Source organism: Lipotes vexillifer, unplaced genomic scaffold (genome assembly GCF_000442215.2).
Source record: "Lipotes vexillifer unplaced genomic scaffold, Lipotes_vexillifer_v1.1 scaffold445, whole genome shotgun sequence".
Lineage (NCBI taxonomy): Eukaryota > Metazoa > Chordata > Mammalia > Artiodactyla > Lipotidae > Lipotes > Lipotes vexillifer.
This window is the reverse complement of record NW_006774995.1, coordinates 1,740,718-1,762,847: the sequence shown is the minus strand read 5'-3', so window position 1 is coordinate 1,762,847 and position 22,130 is coordinate 1,740,718. Positions and strand designations below refer to the sequence as shown.

At 35.3% G+C, this 22,130-nt stretch overlaps 1 protein-coding gene across 1 annotated transcript in view; it reads right to left on the bottom strand.

Moving 5' to 3' along the window:
• The window catches only part of SLC30A7 (solute carrier family 30 member 7), a 79,268-nt gene that overhangs the window by 15,020 nt on the left and 42,118 nt on the right, over positions 1-22,130 (bottom strand). The window contains exon 9 of the mRNA XM_007449619.1: positions 2,856-2,946. Coding sequence (XP_007449681.1) covers positions 2,856-2,946 — 91 coding nt within the window. The remainder of the gene's footprint in view (positions 1-2,855; positions 2,947-22,130) is intronic.

The following is a 22,130-nucleotide window of genomic DNA, read 5'->3' as shown; positions in this document are numbered from 1 at the left end:
AAGAGGTCAAGGTGCACTTCCTCTTCCTCTTTCAGGACTCTGCTGACACAGTGGTTTGAACCTGATATCCCTCCACACTTTTCTAAATGGAAATGATATACTGCTAGGGAAACAACACCCTGACTGAACAGATTTCTTCTACCTCCATAGATATAGCAGTACAAGTACATTCCTGCAGTTATCCTAAAGCATAAGTTAAGGAATGAGTCTTATAGAAACTGGCATTAACTTTACTCAAATTTTAAAAAGTGGGGAAAGTGTAGCTACAGATGAAAATCTGTGTCGCTCTTCCTGCTCGGACAGTGTGGTTTAACAAAAAGAGCATGAGCTTTTAAAGCCAGAATGATATGGATTCGAATCCAGATTCAGCCACTACCATCTGTGACTTTAGATGAGTTACTTAAATCCTCGAACATCAATTTTACTCAATTTTCCTAGGGAAAGGAAGATGAACCTTACCCTGTATGGTTAATGTGAAGAAAAGAAACAATATATGTAAATCACTTAATACAGGGACCAGCTTAGAGTAGACTGGTCAATAAATTGCCCCTTTCTCTTCCACAACTATGCTGACCGGTCCTACCTTAAAATCATAAAACCACAAATGTCAAAAGGGCAGCACTTCACTTTCCCTATCTCAAAAAGAACTATTCTATACCTTCTCTTTTCTCCTCTGGTCTTCTAATTTCTCTGCATGATTACTCTGCCCTGTAAATCAAAGAGAAAATAGAAGCACACAGAAAATCCCTTATCCTGCACCACCAAATCCACCAGTCAGCCCTCATCTCTTTCAGCACTTTCTGTCTTCCCTTGGGGGATACAGTACCCCTGGCTCCTATCTACAATTAATTCCTCCATAGTGCTTTGGGTTCTCTCCTTTTTCACTTTCTCAAGAACATCATTCCTTCAGCAGGTAGTGAAATAACCTGCTTCACTACCATACCATCAATTTCTTCCTGTAACACACAGGCTCCAGAACTGCACTGTGCAATACAGAAGTCACTAAACACATGTGACTAAATATATGAAAATGAAATGAAATTTAAAAATTAGTTGCGCTATAGCTCAAACTATTAAGCTTCAAGTGCTCAATAGCCACATGTTCCTTGTGACTTCCATACTGGGCAATGTAGATTATTGAACATCTCCATTATTGGGGAAAGTTCTATGGGATGCTGTTTTAAAACATCTTATTTTAAAAACAAATTCCCTCACCACTGTTACTGTATCTACAGCCAAGCTATCAGCTCATTTCTTTGTTCCCTTTAACAACACTTCTTAAAAAATGTTGACTGTAACCACTATCTCTACCTCCCCAATTCATTTTCTCCTTAATCTACTATTATCATGCTTTCTCCAAACTCTACTGAAAATGCTTTTATCAAGGCCATTAATGCTGTTCATGATCCCAATCAATGGTCACTTCTCTGTTCCTACTGTAATTGCCTCACAGAAATATTTGGCACCGTTGATTACTTCCTTCAACTTCTTCTGGGTTTTCCAGCTCCCATTCCTGGCTTTCCTGCCTGTGCTCTAAATCTGGAGTGGAAGCTTGACTAAAGATTAGAGCTTAATCCTCCCAAGGTAACCTCACATAATCCTAATGTTTTAAATGCTAGTCATATACTGATGACTCAAACTCCCCCTAATTCTCATCAGTCCCTAAAACTCAAGATTTGCATATCCAACCACTTGAGTGACATTTCCCCTAGATGTACAGTAGGCATTTCATTTTTAACATTTCCAGAATAGAACTCTTGATTTGGGAGGATTTTCCACCCTCACACCTGCATCAACCTCAACAAATGGTATTAGCATCTACCTAGTTGCGATTCAACACTTTTTCTCCCCTCTGCTAAAATAATCCATCTCCAAAAACTTATCCAAAATATCTACTTAGCTCCATTTTCACTTCTACCACTGTAGTCCAGGCCATGATTTTTCAGATTAGAACAGCCTCTTAACTGGTTTTCTTTGCTTTCATTCTCCCTAGAGTTTATTCTCTAATAGCAAGCAGAATAAGCTTTAAAAAACTTACATTTTGTGACACTCTACCTGCCTAAAAGCTTTCTAATGCTTCCCAGTGAAAAGAATTAAATCTAAACCTCTTAGTAAGACCAAAACCTCTATATGATCTGTCCTCTGCCATTCTCCCCAGCCTTTCCAGCCACTCTTCCCTTTATTATGCTTCAGCCACAATGGCTTTTTTTTTCCCTGTTTTTCAAACACACTAGATTAGTTCCAGTCATAGAACTTTTCGCATTAGCATTTTCCTTTGCTTGGAACACTCTTCTCCAAGATGCATGTCTGGCTCCTTCTTGTCAACAAGATTTCAATTTCCTTGAATATGACTTCCTGGATAAATCTGACATAGCCATCCATGTCTCACATGACTTTGTTTTATTTCTATTATAGTAATCATCACTGATATTTTCTTATTTATTTATTGTTTAGTGCCTGTGTTTTCCCACCAGACCATAAATTCTTTGATAGACCCTGACTACCTTATTTACCGTTACACCCCTCATACCTTAGAAGAAAGAATATATGGCATAAAAGGGGAGCTCACAAAATCTATGCTGAAGAAATGCTTATATCATCTACTATTTATATTTATATTTTAAAAGAGCTGCTTGATTTCTAGATGAGGACAACTTCTACCACATTTTCTTTAGTGAAGCTCAATATTTTCCAATGATTTTATTCTGGTTCATATAAATGGCATTCATGGTCAGCATTCAGTCTTGGCAGAAATACTAAATTATACACACATGCTACCCATATTTATAAAAGTTATAACCCCTAACAGCTTGGAAACAACCAAAACCCAATGGTTTGGAAGCTTTGAAACTTACCCTCTGATAGCACTGAGGGAGAGTATTTTCCAAAAGGGGAGGAGTTCGTTGCATTAATATTCCAACAGACTCTCTTAAAAGAGGAATAACACTATAGAAAAGGAAGACATCAAACTTATTAAAGCCACATTCTGACAATCCCATCCTGCAAGAAAGTAATAATATACCTCCCAATATAACAAAGATTTGTCAGAATAATATGAGGAAAAAGAATCCAGCCATTGCTCCAAATTTTTCATGGGACAAATAAGTTATTCTTTAAAGTAAAAGTAAAAGAGCTAAATGAAATGTATCAATGTATGAAATAATAAACATACTACTGAATAGTACTGGAGCATCTAAAATTTAAACATGGCAGTCGTTCAACTGTCATTTAAAATATGACTGCAAATGGCTAGAATCTTCAAGGATAATCTATAAAGCATATCATGGCCAACTGGTCCTTAACGTTTATCAAATATTTACATTCATTTATCTGAACAGTACTGTTAAGGAAAATACAAAAAAAAATTAATACAGTATATTAAGTTCATTCGTCCAGTGTTTTTCCAACCCGATTATATATCAGTCTTCTTTGATTATTAAAAAAAATAGAAGCCTGGATAAAACCACAGACGTAGTGAATCAGCACCTCTTGTGATAGGGCCCCAAAGTCTGTATGAATTGATGTAATTAGTCCTCAACCAGTATTTGGAAATTATGGCTTTAGGCTACTTGGATGGTTAAATGCACACAAAGCAATTAATAGTGTAATAGTGAGGGTGACTCTAATGCAGTAGTTTTCTAAACCAGCTACATATCAAATTCACCTTTAGAGTCTTGTTTGTTGTCATTTCTAACATATTGAATGAGAATCTCTGAGGGAGAGTTGAGGCATCTATGTTTTTAAAAAGCTCTCCAGGGGGGAATCCAATGAGTCAGGGGGTGAGGCACTGCTCTACTGCTTGAAGCAGACTGAGAGGGAAGGTCAAGAATAGCTTCATTACACTTAATAGCTTAAGCCAGTTCTTTCTTTTAAACTTGTAGAATCTCAGTATTTCTAGAGTAAAACCCCTCCTGATTATAGCTATAGGAGATAGAGATAAAAACAAAACAAAACAAAACATATACCTTTTAAGGAAGGTAGAAGGTGAAGTGTACCTTAAAAGATTAGTAGTACTTCTGACAGACAGAAAAGAAAGAGAAGATATTAATGAAGACACAAAGGAACAGGGACAATGCTTGTCTTGTTCACTGTTATATTCTCAAGGAGGCCTAGTAAAGTGCTGGTCACAAAGTGGGCCCACAATAAATACTTGTTGGTTAAATGAATGATAAATGCATAGATATTAGATGTTTTAGAATCTAGATTAAAGAAAGGAAAGGCCCCAGGGAAGAAATTAGGAGACTGTTCCATACTTTGTGTATAGTGATAAGTATTTGGATAGGGAGGGTAAAAACAGGAACAGAAATAGGAAAACTAAACAGATACTGAGAGATATTGAGATATTGAGAAACTGGTGTCCAGGGAAGCAACACCAAGGGCAAGCTTAGAAAACTAAAAGTGTGGAGAGAATAGCAGTAATGAATATAAAAGCTCAACGTAGACAGGAGTTTAAGTCACATTCAAATGAAAATATTCTTCAGTCAGATAGTGATTTACGAGCCAAGAATAATTGGATGCCACCTTTAATTGCTTCTTCTCCCTTAAAACCCTCATGCTCTAAATCTCCAAGTTCTCATGACTTAACATTCTAAACACTTCTAAACTCCATCCCCTCCCCGTCATTCTATTACATATGTCTACAGTAATCTCCATATCACTTCACTTGGATTATTATAACAGCCTCCTAAATGGTCCCTTTATCTCTAGTCTTATTTCCTTAAGTCTGCTGTGATAGGCAGCTTTAAAGATGGATCCCAATGACCCCTGCCTCCCTAGCGTTCATGCTCTTGTGTAATCCCTTCCCCTCGAGTGTGGGCTGGATCTAGTGACTTGCTCCTAATGAGTAAAGTATGGCAAAAGTGACAAGATGTCATTCTAAATTAAAGTACTCTGGCTTCCATCTTGTTCACCCTCCTCTCTTGCTCTCTCACTTGCTTGCTCAAAGCTGCCACGCTATGAGCTGTCCTATGGAGAGGCCCAGGGCAAGAAACTGAGAGATGCCTCTGGAGAGGAACTGAGACCCTCAGTCCAACAGCCCAAAAGAAACTCAATACCGTCAACAACCACTTCAGTGAGCTTGGAAGTGGATTCTCCTCCAGATGAGCACTGGAATGACTGTAGCTGGCTGACACCTTGACTGTTACCTTGTTAGAGACTCTGAGCCAGAGCCCAGTTAGCCACGCTCAGGTTCTGGAACCAAGGCAAAGATAGTAATGTGTGTTATTTCAGCTACGAGGTTTTGGTGTTAAGTTCTTATGCATTCATAGATAACTAATATAACCATTCTTTACAAAGCCATTAGACTAATCTACCTAAAATCAGTATCTGACTCTATTCCTTCCCCATTTAAAAAAAATCCACTAAGAGCTCCCTACTGCCTAGGGGATTAAGTGTAAGCTCTTTCACATGGTATATTTTTTGATCTGCCCTCCTCTAGCTTCACCTCCTATCATTTTTGCTTCACATTTTAAGCTCTCTAAAACGTAAGCATGTTTGTACTTCACTTTCTGCTGTTTTTCCTTTCATGCTCTGGCTCATGCTGTAACCTCTCTAGAATGTCCCTAAACTGCCCTGTAATCTGGCTTCTATTCCTTCTTTAAAATCTCAAGTGTCACCCCTTTTAGGGTATATTCCCTGATCCCAAACTGTCCTCCAAACTATAAATGTCCTCTCTGTGCTCCTGTAAGAAATCTGTGATACCTATATTAACATTGGAGGAAAAATGGGTGGAAAGCAACTGGAATCGGGGTTAAGGATTTTGACAGTGAAAGAACATCGGTTATTCCTTCATCTAACCTGAAGAGTAGTGTCTGTTGCTGTCTACTGTGCTGTTATTAAATAGGTGAGGACTCCCTGGATTTACCAAAAAGGCAAAGAAAAACAACACAGTAGAATAATAGGGCATAATTCAACCAGTACGTTTTTTTCTTTCCTCTCTCCATCCTCATTTCTCAGGAAAAAGAAAGGATCAGTCACTAAATGTTTCTGTATATCTCATTTACACAATTTTTATGTTTTCCTACTTTCCTTATTGTACTTCTCAGAAAATGAGGCACAAAAATGGTTCCCCTAGAAAAACTGTTTGAGAATAAGTTTTAAAAAAATTTTTATACAGCAGATTCTTATTAGTTAACTATTTTATACATATTAGTGTATATATGTCAATCCCAATATCCCAAATCATCACACCACCACCCCCCCGACAATAAGAAAAGTTTTTCCATGCGCCCACTAAATTTAGTTATTTTGATCATTTCTTCTCCAATCTTTATCTCAAGAAACTCCTAATAATCTGGAGATATCTGAGGTGGAAAAATCACTCAAATGTAAATCATGAGACTTGGGGTTCTAATTCTGCCATTAAATAGCTTCAGGCAAATAGTATAACATTCCAGAGCATCAGTTTTCTCATCTATAAAATGAGGAAGTAGATTAAATATCTAGGCAATCTCTTCCATCTTTAATTTATTTTCATTCAATAAGAAAAAAAAGGTCAATCTACAAGGAATACTAAGAGAGAATATATTTGGAAATGAAAGAAAATGTAAGTTGCCTTTATATTCTAAATAGCAACAACAACAATGCACAACAGCATCATCAAATAAGATACACTCTGCAAATGAATTTAATCTATTACTAATTAGGTAATCCTGCAAATGGATTTTATTACACAATCAATACAAATAAGCAATAATTAAGTACTACATGCTTTGCTTGGCATCAGATTTTCTCGAATCATATGGAATCTTACTCTAGGGTTGTGGAAATGGAGACCTAGTGCACCAAAGTAACTTGCCCAAGGACATAGCTAGTGAATGGGAGAGCTAGAATAATTAGAACAGGTCTTTTGACTTGAAACTCAATTTTGAAAAGTTCAAGTCAACATTTACTATATGCCTACCATGTGCCAGACATGTGCTAGGCACCAGAAATAAAAAGATAAATAATACACAATGCCTTACCTCAAAGGAATTCACAACTATTGAAAAAGCCTGTAGAGATGAATGGAAATCAGGCAACGAACACTTATTTAGGACCCACCATTTGGAGGAAGGCACATATGAATTCAAAACAACTGTAGATTAAAAGCCTGTATCCAATTTCATTTCCCATGAACTTTTGGTGAACTGTTTTTTTATTTGTATGTTGACAACTTACTTTTAAACATACCTTTAAAAATAAAAAGTATAACTTTCAAAATAAAGTGGGGGAAAAAGGAATAGAAGAGAACATGGACTCTACTGTAACAGAAGGCATGCAATATGAGCAATGATATTACTTAAGCAATAGTTGTAAAATATCACCTTGCAAACAACTTTAAAAATATTTATTGTCTTAGAATACCTAGGGCTAGTCTAGCTTTCCCTGCAAAGAGCTAAAACACAATTAATACAAAAGAGTTGAGTCCAATCTAAAATAATCCTTAAGGAGATCAGCTTTAAAACATTAAAGACATTCCCTTAATACAGTCTCTTAATAAGTCACCCAAAATAACCATCTACAAATTTATCCAAAACTTTGTTCAAATTTTTGTGTTAACCCACGTGTGTTGCCTCTCAAAGACTGCTACTCCCTTGTAAGAATAACAACAATAACAACAATTAGTATGGCCCTTTTTCTCCTAAAGTTTACTTTCACCCGTGGCCCTTAGTTTGAGGATTCTAGAACTGGTGAAGTTCCATGATCACAGATTACACACTATTAGAATTAACAGAGGGGACTTCCCTGGTGGCACAGTGGTTAAGAATCCGCCTGCCAACGCAGGGGACACAGGTTCAAGCCCTGGTCTGGGAAGATCCCACATGCCGCGGAGCAACTAAGCGCATGCACCACAACTACTGAGCCTGCGCTCTAGAGCCTGCGAGCCACAACTACTGAGCCCACGTGCCACAACTACTGAAGCCCTAGAGCCCATGCTCCCCAACAAGAGAAGCCACCACAACGAGAAGCCCGCACACCACAACGAAGAGTAGCCCCCGCTCACCACAACTAGAGAAAGCCCACGAGCAGCAAAGACCCAACGCAGTCAAAAATAAATAAATTTATAAAAAAAGAATTAACAGAGAATTTAGAGAGCACTCATTTTAACACAATTCAAGAACCATAATGCAGATAAATATTTTAATAATAAAATTAATGTTAGAAGCAAGCATCTATTTTAAAATAACTAAATAAAAGATATAACTGATATGTATAAGGAAATAATATATAGAGAGTGTACCAACAGGTTCTTACTGATTTTGTTATACTATAAAATTTGGAATGGTTGCCTACTTAGGTAGAATTTTAATAAAATATTTACATTCAACAGCAGCAAGCATTTCACCAAAGCACATGGAAGCATCACACTAATTTTCTCCAATAATAATTTTAAAATATTGTTAAGAATTTCAGATGTAGGAGCTATGTAACTAGGTTATAAAACTGGGGTGGGGAGAAAAAGGTGCTTGCTAAATCACATAGTGATAAGCAATTTAGAACCAAAGCCAATTTCTATAACAATCTCAGAGGTCATAAAAATGTAAAAGAAACCTGTAGAAACTCTATTTTTGCTCTTTTTAAAATTGTGTTTAGCTCAGGAGTTTACGCCCATATTTTTCTGATTAACTATTGTAATAGGGAATCATAAAATAGATTTTAGCATGGATCTATCTAGCCATAATGAAAGGATATGGGGAAAAAGACAAACTCAGCAAATTCCTGACTGAGCTAAGACTTAGAGCTGCATCCAAACCCAGAAAGTAAGCATTTGGAAACAATTAGAGGTTCACTTCTGGTTGACTAACTCAATTCTAGCTTTAACAGTGAAATAGCATTTTCCTAGCATATATAAAAAGAATGAGTCATTAGGTACATGAGTTTACCAGTAAAACATGGTAATAGTTTTATTCCTCAAAACCTGAAGATAAATCAAATTTACAATCATACAATCAGAAACTTAATATGAAAGCTTAAATGTTAGCAGATTAAATAAGCAACAGTTATTACTCTTTATTGCCAGTAACTTTGTAAATGAAAAAATACTAAATCTTACTTCAAAAGCAGCATATTTAGTGAGTCTCACCATTTCAACAGTACATAAAATTATCTAGCAATAATTATAAACAAACCAAACCAAAGAAAAGGGTATACATTATGAAAACTTTTGAAGAACAGTCTGGTGATAATCATAATCATTAACAATAAAAAATTTCAGAGAGCTGAAACTATTACTTAGATCTGAGAATAAATATTAATAATAATTAAAAAATAATTACTGATTCAACTTTTTTGAATTGGCTAATGGGCTTAAGTCCTCCTGCATATTACCAGTGGTTCTTATAATCGACAAGCATATAGATAGCTGTACTTTATAAAAGGACCCATAAATTTGAAGGTCAAGTATATATCATATACTCAAAAATGTTTAGTGGACCAAAAAAAATGAAGAAAATTGGCCCCCCAAAGCAATGTATTCTGCATTCAGACATAGCGGTCCTATGACAAGCTGTAAATATGCAGTCATATTTACACAAATACAATGATTCCGTAGTAAAAAACAATTACCCATTAACCCAGAATTTCATGAGCCTAATATAAAACAGATAACTCAGAACCATAGGAATTGTGGTTCGCCTTATAATTACTCTGAGTTTCTAAAACCTATGGTTTAAATCAATGGATATTTACAGAGTACCTACTTTACTCAATAATGGAGAAAGTAAGATTTCCTAAAATACCCCTAGAACTTAGAGCCAAAGTCATGAAAAGGTCATTCTTTTCCTTAAACTTCTGGAACTTAGTTATAACACTTAATGCATTTGGTCTTTGGACTGAAACCATTAGTAAATAATGTCGTTAGTAAATAGTAATGTCTTTGTTTAGACAACACTTAATAGTTTTTAAAGTATTTAATAAATTTTTTCCAATTTGATCCTCACAACAACCTTAAGTAACTTTCAGAAAATGCTGGAATCACAGATGTAAGCAAGATCATAAGAGATCATTTAGGCCAACCCCCTCATTTTACAGAAAAGAAAACCATCTCAGAGAGATTAAGACAACTTGTTCTTTGTTACACACTGGTAAGTGGCAGAGTTGGGTGGGATAACTCCAAGACTAAAGCTCTCTGCACTACACTGCAGAGTCTCATCATGATTGAGTCCTCTGGAGTCAGAGACTATATTATATTCTTTTAATTCCCAGTGCCCAGCACAGTGTATGGAATATAATAAGTGCATGACCTATGTCTGCTGAATGCATAGTCTATTTTAAAATTTCAAACACTAGAGGAAGATTATTGAAATGTAAAACATCCCTTGTTTGACATGACTTTCAGCCCTTCACAATAACAGCTAAATAACAAAACAAGAGCCCCTCAATTTAGTCACTTCCCCAAAAGAATCTCCAATAAATAGAAGCAAAAGTATCTTATCCTCTATTCAAGTATAGGTGAGAAAGAATTAATTACACTTAGGCAGAAGCAATCAACATCCCCAGCTCTTGATGTGCAATTTGTTATCTTAATAAAGGCTCTTTATTCTAATGAATAAGAATATTCTCATAAATAAGAAACTAAAATCACACCAACAATATAAGTAAAAAAAAATTACTAAGTGACACATATGTATCCATGAAGAGCAAAGGCGCAAATAAATAAGAAAAATGAATGAAAATTCATAATACCCTGTCAAGAGGGAGGGAAATGGAGAAAAACAATGGAATAAAAGAAGTAAGAAGAGAGGACTTCCCTGGTGGCGCAGTGGTTAAGAATCCACCTGCCAATGCAGGGGACACGGGTTCGAGCCCTGGTCCGGGAAGATTCTACATGCCGCGGAGCAACTAAGCCCGTGTGCCACAACTACTGAGCTTGCACTCTAGAGCCCACGAGCCACAACTACTGAAACCATGTGCCACAACTACTGAAGCCTGCGTGCCTAGAGCCTGTGCTCTGCAACGAGAAGCCACCGCAATGAGAAGCCCATGCACTGCAATGAAGAATAGCCCCTGCTCGCTGCAACTAGAGAAAGCCCGCACACAGCAACGAAGACCCAAGGCAGCCAAAAATAAATAAATAATTTTTCTAAAAAAAGGAAAAGCAGAGTAAAAGGTGAAAGGATTTTTTTTAAAAAAAGAAAAAGACGAGGACAAAGAGCACCACACCGATACACATAGTTTTGAGAGGAGACTGGAATAAATCTTCTTCTTATTAAATATGGTAACGTTTGTATTGAAAAGATCATGAGACTTGGAGGTACCTCGCCATTACCTCTGCAACTCACTGAAAGCAGTGGCGAGGCTAAGATGGACAAAGGCAGGAGATGAAGCTCTTTAAGGAAATCTGCATTTTAAAAAGTACAGAAGTGAAGAAACAGGACTTTATTTAGGAAAACCAGATAAGAGGGCAAGAAATATTTATTTATCACTTCAGTGATCACAAGTTTTAACTAAGAACAAAAAGGCCTTAAGATCAGCACGAAAAATCCAAGAGGAATGGGACCAGAGTGCTGATCAAATACCTAGGTTCAACAAGGCTATTAAGAATCTGAGCTAAACAGTGTCTATCTGGTTTTAGGTTAAGCAATTAACACACAATGCTTGCCAAGTGGCAGGTCTGTTCTAGGCTTGGTATATATTAACCTATTTAATCCACATATAGCAAATTATGAGGAAGATAACAACTATCATTGCCACTTTAAAGATGAAAAATTGAGGCTAAGTGGCTTGTCCAAGGTCACACAGATAAAAGGTAGAAACAGGATTTGAACCCAGGCAGTTTTGCTCCACAGTAAATGCTCTTAACTTCTCTGCAAGACTCCTTCCAACTAAGTCATCAGGGTGGCTTTGCTAGTGCTCCCAAAGCACCTTTACCCAAAGGAGAATTCTGACATTAGGAAATGCTGACCTTCAAAGTGTATAGGAGGCCTGGACCACAAAAAGAAATTTAAAAGCTCTGGAAAAGATGATCAGTAATAACAATATGAAAGTTTTCTGCCACCTGAGAGCTGACTGGTAAAGTCAAAAGTTGAACAGAAGCAAAACCTTGACACCTAGTTTCTGTTCTGGGCCCATCCTCTATGATAACTTCCAAAGTCACACGTCTGAGAAGCAAACCTAACACAGGAAATGAAAAGCAAAGGAAAAAGTACTCTTATTTGCTTACCCAAATTAAACTTAAAATACCACTGTGAGAGTATAATTTTTGTTAAATATCTCAAAGTAGGTTTCTAATTGCTACAGTGCTACACTGGATGCTGACTACATTAAAATATTTAGTTACTGAGGTAGGAATAGAAATCATGTTTTCAAAGGATAAACTAAGCAAGAGAACAGAGTAACAAGTGCAGACTATACCTAGTGGTGGAGAATTTCAAATTAATTACACACAAATTAACAATGAACAATGAATAATCAAAGGGACTAATAGTTTTTCTTTGGGCAGGAGTAAATTAAGAGTAGAAAAAACTTAATATGCTTTCAACCTCTTAAATTTTACTTTTATTTTTTTAAAGGCTAAAAATGTCTGATTCCGAAGTCAAAAGTATATTTAAAATATACTTCAAAGTCTCACTTCTAATCCCTTCCCTCTGCCTAGAGGTAACTATATTTATATTTGTTTTTGGTTTATTCTTTGTGTTTCTTTTCAAAATTATAAGAAAACATGCAGATTATATGTGTATCTCTTCTCTTTATGGAAAAGGTAATATTGCTACTTTTTGCCTATCTTATGCTATACTCCTATATATCATTTGCTACATATCAAGTGCTATTTTGTTTTCTTAACAATACTTCTTGAAAATAACGCCACATTACCATATAGAGATATTCCTTATTCTTTATTATTATTACAGTAAAAAACATGTAACACTAAATTTATCATCTTAACCATTTTTAAATATATAGTTCAGTAGTGTTAAGTAACATTGTTGTGCAAAAGATCTCTAGAACTTTTTCACACTGCAACACTGAAATTCTTTACCCATTAAACACTATAATTCCCATCCCTCCTGCCCCAGCCCTTGGCAACCACCTTTCTACTTTGTTTCCACAATTTTAACTACTTTATATATTTCATGAGTAGACTCATACAATATTTGCTCTTTGGGATTGGATTATTTAGCTTAGCATAATGTCCCCGAGTTTCATCCATAATGTAGTGTGTGACAGACCTTCCTTCTTTTTAAAGGCTACATAATATTCCATTGTATGTATGTACATTTTCTTTATCCATTCATTTGTTGACAGATATCGGGGTTACTTCTACCTCTTGGCTATTGTGAATAATGCTGCAATGAACATGTATATATGAATATCTTTTTGTGATCCTGCTCTGAGTTCTTTTGGACATGTACCCAGAAGTGGAATTGCTAGATAATATGGTACCCTATTTTTAACTTTCCATAATGGTGGCATCATTTTACATTCCTATTAACAGTGCACAAAGGCTCCAAATTCTCCACATCCTTGCCAACACTTATTATCTATTCTTTTGATAGTAGACATCCTGATGGGTGTGAGGTGATGTCTTGTCATTTTGATTTGCATTTCCCTAGTGATTAGTAATACTGAGCATCTTTTTACGTGCCTATTGGCCAGGTGTAAATCTTCTTTGGAGAAATGTTTATTAAAATCCTTTACTTATTTTTAAATTGGTTTATTTTGCTGTTGTTGTTGAGTTGTAGACTTTCCTTGTATATTCTGAATATTAACATCTTACAAGATATATATGACTTGCAATTATTTGCTCCAATTCCACAGGTTGCCTTTTCACTCTGCTGATTGTTCCTTTTGATGAGCTGAAGTTCTTAAGCTTGGTAAAGTCCGATTTGTCTATTTTTTTTTTCTTTGCCTGTCTTCTTTGGTTAATATCCAAGAAATCATTCCCAAAACCAATATTCTGAAACTTTTCTCCTAGGAGAAAAGTTTTTGTCTAGGAGTTTAAATAGTTTTAGATCATATGTTTAAGGTCTTTAATCCATTTTGAGTTAATTTTTTTATGTGGTGTAAAGTAAGGGCCCAACTTCATTATTTTGCATGTGGATATCCATTTTCTCAAAACCATTTGAGAGACTGCTTTATCCCCATTGTGTAGTCCAGGCACCCCTGTCAAAAATCATTTGGCTATATATATGCAAATGTTTACTTCTGGGCTCTTTATTCAGTTTACTGGTCTATATATCTGTCTTTATGCCAGGACCACACCATCTAAATCACTGTTTCTTTGTTGCTATGTTTTGAAATCAGGGAGTGTAAAGCCTCCAACTTTGTTCTTCTTTCTTAAGATTGTTTTGGCTATCATAGTCTCTTCACATTCCATACAAGTTTTAGGATTTTTAAAAAATCTATTTCTGAAAAAAAAAATGTCATTAGGATTTTCATAGGGATTGCACTAAATCTGTAGATGACTTTGGGCAGCATACACATTTCAACGATATTGAAGTCTTCTGATCCATGCATGAGATGTCTTTCCATTTATTTATATCTTCTTTGATTTCTTTTAGCAATGCTTTATGGTTTACAATGTACACATTTCACCTCCTTGTTGCAATTTATTCTTAAGTATTTTATCCTTTTTGGTGCTATGGTAAATGGGATTGTTTTTAAAATTTCCTTTTTCTGATTGGTCATTGTTATTATATAAGAATGCAACTGGGTTCTGAGTGCTGATTTTGTATTCTGCAACTTTGCTGAATTCTTTTATTAGTTCTAACAGTTTTTGTGTGTATGTGTAATCTTTAGGATTTTCTACATGTAAGATCATGTTATGTGTGAACAGGGATAACTGTAATATTTCTTTTCCAATTTGTATGCCTTTTCTTTTTCTTGTCTGATTGCTCTGGCTAGAACTTTCAGTACTATGGTGAATAGTAGTGGGAAAATTGGGCATCCTTGCCTTGTTCTTGATCTTAGAGGAAAAGTTTTCATTCCTCCCCAGGTGTGGCTTTTTCACATATGGCTTTTATTATGTTGAAGTAGTTTCCTTCTAGTCTTGGTTTGTTAGTGTTTTTAATCATGAAAGGGTGTTGAATTTTGTCACTTTTCTGCATTGTTTGAGATGACCACATCTTTTCTTCCTTCATTTTGTTCATATGGTGTATAATACTGATTGATTTTCATTATGTTGAACCATCCTTACGTTCCAAGTATAAATCTCCCCTAGTCATGGTGTATGATGCTTTTAATGTGCTATTGGACTTGGTTTGCTACTGTTTTGCTTAGGATTCTTAAATCAACACTCATCAGGGATACTGGGTCTATAGTTTTCCTGTTGTGTCTCTGTCTGGTTTTGATATCCAGTTAATGCTGGCCTCATGAGTTTGGGATTCTCCTCTCCTCTTCAATTCTTTGGAATAGTTTGAAAAGAACTGGTACTAACACTTCTTTAAATTTTTGGTAAGATTCACCAGTGAAACCATCTGATCCTGGGCTCTTCTTTGTTGAGAGTTTTTCGATTACTGCTTCAATCTCCTCACTAGTAACAGGTTTGTTCAGATCTTTAAAATTTCTTCATGATTCAGCAGTGGTAGGTTGTATGTTTTTAGAAATTTATCAATTTCTTCTAGGTTATCCAATTTGTTGGCATACAACTGTTCATAGTAGTCCCCTATAATTTTTTTATTTCTGTGATATCAGTTGTAATATCTCCTATTTCCTATTTTAGATATTTGAGTCTTTCTCTTTCTTAGTTGGTCTAGCAAAGTTTTATCAATTTTGTTGATCTCTTCAAAAAGCCAACTCTAGGTTTTGTTGACTTTTTTCTATTGTTTTTCTATTCTCTATTTCATTTATCTCTGCTCTAACCTTTAGTATTTCCTTCCTTCTGCTGACTTCGAGTTTAGTTTGTTCTTCTTTTCCTAGCTCCTTGAGTTGTAAGGTTAGGTTGTTGACCTGAGATCTTTCTTTCCTTTCTTAAAAATGTATGTGTTTATAGCTATGAACTTCCCTCTTTGTACTGCTTTTGCTGAATCCCATATGTTTTGGCATGTTGTGTTTTTGTTTTCATTTGTCTCCATATATTTTCTAAATTCTCTTGTGATTTCTTCCTTGATCCATTGGTTGTTAAAGAGCTTGTTGTTTAATTTCCACATATTTTTGGATTTTCAAGTTTTCCTTCTGCTATTGATTTCTAGTTTCATTCCACTGCGGTCAGAGAAAATATTTTATATAATTTCAATGTTCTAAATTTTGTTAGGACCTCTTTTGTGACATATCTTCTTTCTGGGAGAATGTTCCATGTGCGCTTGAGAAGAATGTGTATTCTGCTGTAGTTGAGTCAGGCTCAACAACAACCTGTTAGGCCCAACTGGTCTATAGTGTTCAAGTCTTCTCTTTCCTTATTGAGTCTCTAATGAATGACTGGTTGATTTCCTAGTTCCTCTAAGGTACTGAAGTCTCCTACTATTACTATGTTGCTGTCTATTTCTCCCTTTTTGTCAATGTTTGCTTTATATATTTGGGTGCTCTCATGTTAGCAGCATATGTATTTACAATTGTTATATCTTCCTGGTGAATTGACCCTTTTATCCTTACAATGTTTCTTCTTTGTCTCTTGTGACAGTTTTTGTTGTCTATTTTGGCTAAGTATGGCTACCACTGCTCTCTTCAGGTTCCTGTTTGTATGAAGTATCTTTTGCTACCCTTTCACTTTTAGTCTATGTGAGTCCTTACAGCTAAAGTGAATATCTTGTAGGCAGAATAAAGATGAATCTTTTTTTTTTAAATCCATTCAGCCAATGTTTTTGAAATGGTATGTTTAATCCCTTTACATATAATTACTGGCATGGAAGGACTTACTATTACCATTTTGTTCAGTTTTCTGTCTATCTTGTAGCTTTTTCATCTCTCTTTCACCTTTTTTCCCTCTTTTACTTCTTCATTTGTGTTTTATTGATTTTTTTGTAGTCACATGTTCTGGTTCCCTTCTCTTTTCCCCTTTGTGTATATTCTATTAATATTTCCCTTGTGGTTATCACTGCATGTGACAAGTTGCTCTTCTTTTGCTGCTTTCAAGATTCTCACATTATATGTAACTTTTGACAGCTTGATTATGATGTGCCTCAGTGAAGGTTTCTTTATATTATATTTATCCAAGTTGAAGTTCTTTACATTTCTTGAATTTGTATATCTGTTTTTCTTCTCAGATTTGGGAAAGTTTCTTTAGCTAGGTATTCTGCACCTTTCTTTCTTTACTTTCTGAGACTCCCATAATGTATTTGTTGTTCTGCTTGTCCATAAATCCCTCAGGCTCTCCTCATTTTTTTTCTTCTTTTTTTGCTCCTCTGCCTCAATAATTTTTGTTAAGTCCTGCCTTCAATCTCACTGATTCTTTCTTCTGCCTGGTCAAATCTGCTGTTGAGGCCCTCCAGTGAAATTTTCAATTCAGTTATTGTTGTTCTTTTGCTTGGCTCTTCTCCACAGTTTCTATCTCTTTGATGATATTCCCATTTTGTTCATGCACCATTTTCCTGATTTTGTTTAGTGTCTACCTGTGCTTTCTTTTAATTAATTGGGCATCTTTATGATGGTAATTTTGAATTCTTTACCTGGCAATTCATATGTCACCTTTTTTCAGGTTTGGTTTCTGGATATCTAATTGTTTCCGTGGTTGGCTGTTCCTTTGTATGTCTTATTTTTCATTGTTGGGATTTCAGCACCTTAAGAATCAGTCAACTTTCCAGATTTTGTGGTCTGGTTTCATGCAGGGAGGACTTACTCTATATAGCCTGGCTGGAGATTCAGGAGACCTCTCAAGTCTTTTCTGGTACATGCCCTCTCTGAGCTTGCGCATGTAACCTCCTTTTTGAAAAAGGATGCTGGCTCCTATTCAAGAGCTCCTCCTGGTGTCTATCTGCAATACTGCTGCCTCCTGGAGCTGTAGTAAATCACAGTCCTCGAGTTCCACCTAGTGTCTGTCTGTGATACTGCAGACTGTAATGCACAACTGACGTCTGTTCCCAGGGTTGCCTAACCAGGCACCGATTTTTGTCAGTACTTGGATACAAGCAAGACAAATCTCTCAGGCAGCACCACCCTAAAAGTCAGTTAATGTTAAACTCCTTTCCCCCCGCAGGAATATGGGAATTGGGGGTTTCCTCCCAAACAGTCCACCATGTGCAGGCTTGGGCGGTGGGAGTAGTTATGAGGAGAGAAAGTGGGGAGTGTCATGAATTTCCTGTCAAGCTTCCATGTGGTTGGCTTTCCATTAGCCTGGTGTGCAGGAACCTTTTAACTAGTTTCTGGATTTCTCACAGAGGTATTTTGTCAGTTTGTTGTGTTAAATCTGTCTTCATGGAGGAAAGAGAGTCTAGGGCTTCCTATTATGCCATCTTGCTGATTATACTTCCTGTCTCCCTTTATTCTTTTCTTTTAGGGATACATAGAAGTCCCTTACTGATGTACGTATGTGTTCTTTCCAATCTTTGGCACAAACACATAAAGCCACAAAGAATGGCCTTAAAATATATCTTTATGTATTTTTGCCAATTTATCTTTAGGATACATTCCTAGAAGTGGGACTGCTTAATCAAAGGTAAACATACATTTAATTATGCAAGATGTTTGTCAAAGTTCTCTCCACAGAGATAGTACCACTCTCATTTCTATCAGCAATGTATAAGAGTACTTATTTTACCTACAGCCTTGCCAAAAGATTATGCAAATTTTGGGATATTTATCCACCTGATTGGTGAGAAGTGGTGTTACAATAGTTTTAATTTGCATTTCTTTTTTATAAGTGAGGCTCAACTACTTTTACATGTTTAAAAGTCATCTGTATTTCTTTTCCTTTGAACTAAATGACCTTATACTTTTGCCCATTTTTCTAACAGGCTTTTAATTTTTTTAATTTAATTTTTATTTTTAAGAGTGCTCTCTATATTAGGGAGGTTAGCCCTTTATGACCTAAGTGGCAAATATTTATCCCAATTGATTATGCTTTTTGACTTCCCTTACAGTGCTCTTTTTTTCTGTGCCAGTTTTTTTTTTAAATGTAACTTAATTCATCAATCTTTTCTCTCACTGATTCTAGGTTTTTAGCCATAGCTGTTCCCCTAATATTCCCATGTTGTAAAAATAATTCAGACATGCTTTCTTTCTAGTATTAGCATGGGTTCGAGTTTTACTTTTAGAGCTCCATCCATTTAGAATTTATCCAGGTAATAGTATGAGGTATAGTTCCAAATTTATCTTTCTCCACATGGTTGGTTATCCAGTTAGTAGAAAGCTCATCTTTGCCCCACTGACTCAAAATGCTGCCTTTATCCCTATAAAATTTCTATTTGCACATAAATCTATTTCTGGAATTTCTAATCTGCTCCATTAGTCTGTTTGCTTTTTTTACGCATCTCACTATTTTAATTGTAAAGGCTTGGGGCTTCCCTGGTGGTCCAGCGGTTAAGCCTCCATGCTTCTAATGTAGGGGACCTGGGTTCGATCCCTGGTCAGGGAACTAGATCCCGCATGTTGCAACTAAAGATCCTGCATGCCAAAAGGAAGATCCCGCACATGGCAACAAAGATCCACGTGCCACAACTAAGACCCAGTGCAGCCAAATAAATAAATATTAAAAAAAAACAAAACAACTGTGAAGGCTTTACACTTTACATCTTCTTTTTCAAGGTTTTCTTGGCTATTCCTCCTGCTTCTTCGTTTTTCCTTATAAACTTTAAATTCAACTTTTATTACCTCCTCTCTAGAAAAAAAAACCTGTTGGTATTTTTATTAGAATAGTTTAAAATTTATAAATAATAGTTAACATGTTTATAATGTTGATTCTTTAAAAACACCATAACTGACAAAAAAAAGGCTCTGTTCAAGTCTACTTTTGTTTTTCAGAGGTGTTTAAATCTTTTCTCCTACAAGTTTTACACATTTTATCTCTAGATTGTCTTTGTTATTGCTACTAAAAAGGTGTCTTCTCTTTAATTGTAACATTCAACTGGATTTTGCTTATATATAAAGGGTACTAATTTTGTACATTAGTTTCGCATCTGTAACTTTGCTAAATTACCTGTTTGTCATAGTTTTTCCATTGATTATTAGAGGGTTTAAAGAAATATAGTCATATATTTTACATAAAAGAATAATCTCTTCTTTCCAATTTTTAAGTCTCAAATACTTTCTCTTATCTAATGTTATTGGCTTATGATCACTAATACATTACCACACTTGCTCTGTTCCTTCTAATATTTCTAAGACTGTCTGCCAGCCTTTCTTAATTGGGATCCCTCTTCTGAACCATTGAACACAAAATGATTTCAGTGACTATTTCTCAATGCTCGCAAGAATAGTACATAACCAGTACTTTTCTAGATGCAGAGGTGAAGTTAATAACTGCATACAAATGGATACTTTACGGCATTAGGGTATTCTCTCCCAGAATGCTGGTTGAGAAAAGCTGTTAGACTATTCAGTATTTATAAATGCTCTTAGTAACTATGATGGTTTTACATATGATTAAAAAATACAATTACCATAAAATAATATTCCCATACGTTTGATTTTACAATATGAGTACAAACAGCAAGTTAAAATCTTGGGAAACTGTTTATCTTTATCTTAGTCCCAAAAGTATAGTGCACAAATTATAACCACTTGAAAGACAAACCGCAAAGGAAATTGTTAGGCAACACCCAAAACCATTCTTGAAAAAAAAAATCTGTAATTTCTCATATATATATAACTATTTGAAGATATGGTAGCATCTTACTTGTTTAAAAAAAATGCTTTTTTGACTTAATATAGGCTACAAATAAATATCTATTTAACCACAAAATCAACAAGGTTTATCAAAATCAGTATCTGATCCAAATCCTGTATTCTTGAACAATGATAACCATCTAGAGAATCATTTAGAATTTCAACTTTATAAATTTTGTTTCATTACTGTATATTCTTTCCATTTCATACTGCAGCTTATGACCACTACCTGTTATTTCTAAAGCCTGTACCTTGGTTTGCTTCTAAAAGTTGGGCTATTTTTTCCTTCTATATGATAATAAATAAATATATTATTTGAAATACTTTTGCCCCTAACAAAAAGACAATTTCTTTTTTTAAGAAAACTTTTCTTTGTATTTACAAATGATTAGTGAAAGTCACAGAGCAGCACAAGATAGTATCTTTTGAGTTGCAGAAAACTGATTAAAGAAAGAAAAAAAGGCTTCAGAAATACCACACCAGTAACAAAGCTTTTTTCTGCATCCTGTTTATGTATTTTTTCCCATCATGTACAGGTACCCTTTTTATTTAAGTGAATCAAAAATCAAGCTACAGATTTATGTAGCTTTTAAATCACAGTGCAATTCAAAGCTACAACTAATTGTTCAGATTTCTGTTCTCTAAGTTATGAATCCACTTTCCATTCCAATTCAGCTTACTAAGGGGGGGAAAAAAGTGAAATCACACTGAAATCTCCTATATTTTCAGATGATAAAAGATTATACTCTTGCTCTTATACTCAATCTCCTGCTTTTCATTGGGAAAAAAAATATCCATCACAGTACAACCGAGTTTCACACAGAAGTTTAAATTACCCTTTGCGTGTTAGGAAATGTTTAGAGAAAAAATGTCCTTTTCTAGGAAATCACTTTCACTTGAAAGTGATACTGCAACACTGGGCAGCCTAAAAGGGACAGACGTCTATTTCATGGCACATTCTCAACTGAGGAACATTTAGATCTAGAGAATATATAAAGAGTACCATTATTTCTCTTGTTTTTAGTGAATTGAGAATATATGAAAAGATTAACAGTAAGGAAAATTACTTCTCTATACTCCATTTTGTTGAGTGCTTAAAAATTTTAATCTACTTCCTAAAATTAGCTTTGACTAATTAGACAAACTCTTAATCAATTTGAGAAGTGTCTCAAAGTTATCTGCTTGCAAATATTTCATTATCATGTAAATATTTAAGTAAAATAAGTTTGCTTTCTTAACAGAAAAACAGACTGAACTGGAATGTCTTAATTTTGTACTTTGGAGCTACCTTGGTTTTTACTGCCTGCCATTAAAAAAAAAAAATATATATATATATATATATATATACTTACATAGGTCTTCATTGCTGTGCAGGGGCTTTCTCTAGTTGCAGCGAGCGGGGGCTACTCTGTTGCAGTGCACGGGCTTCTCATTGCGGTGGCTTCTCTTATTGT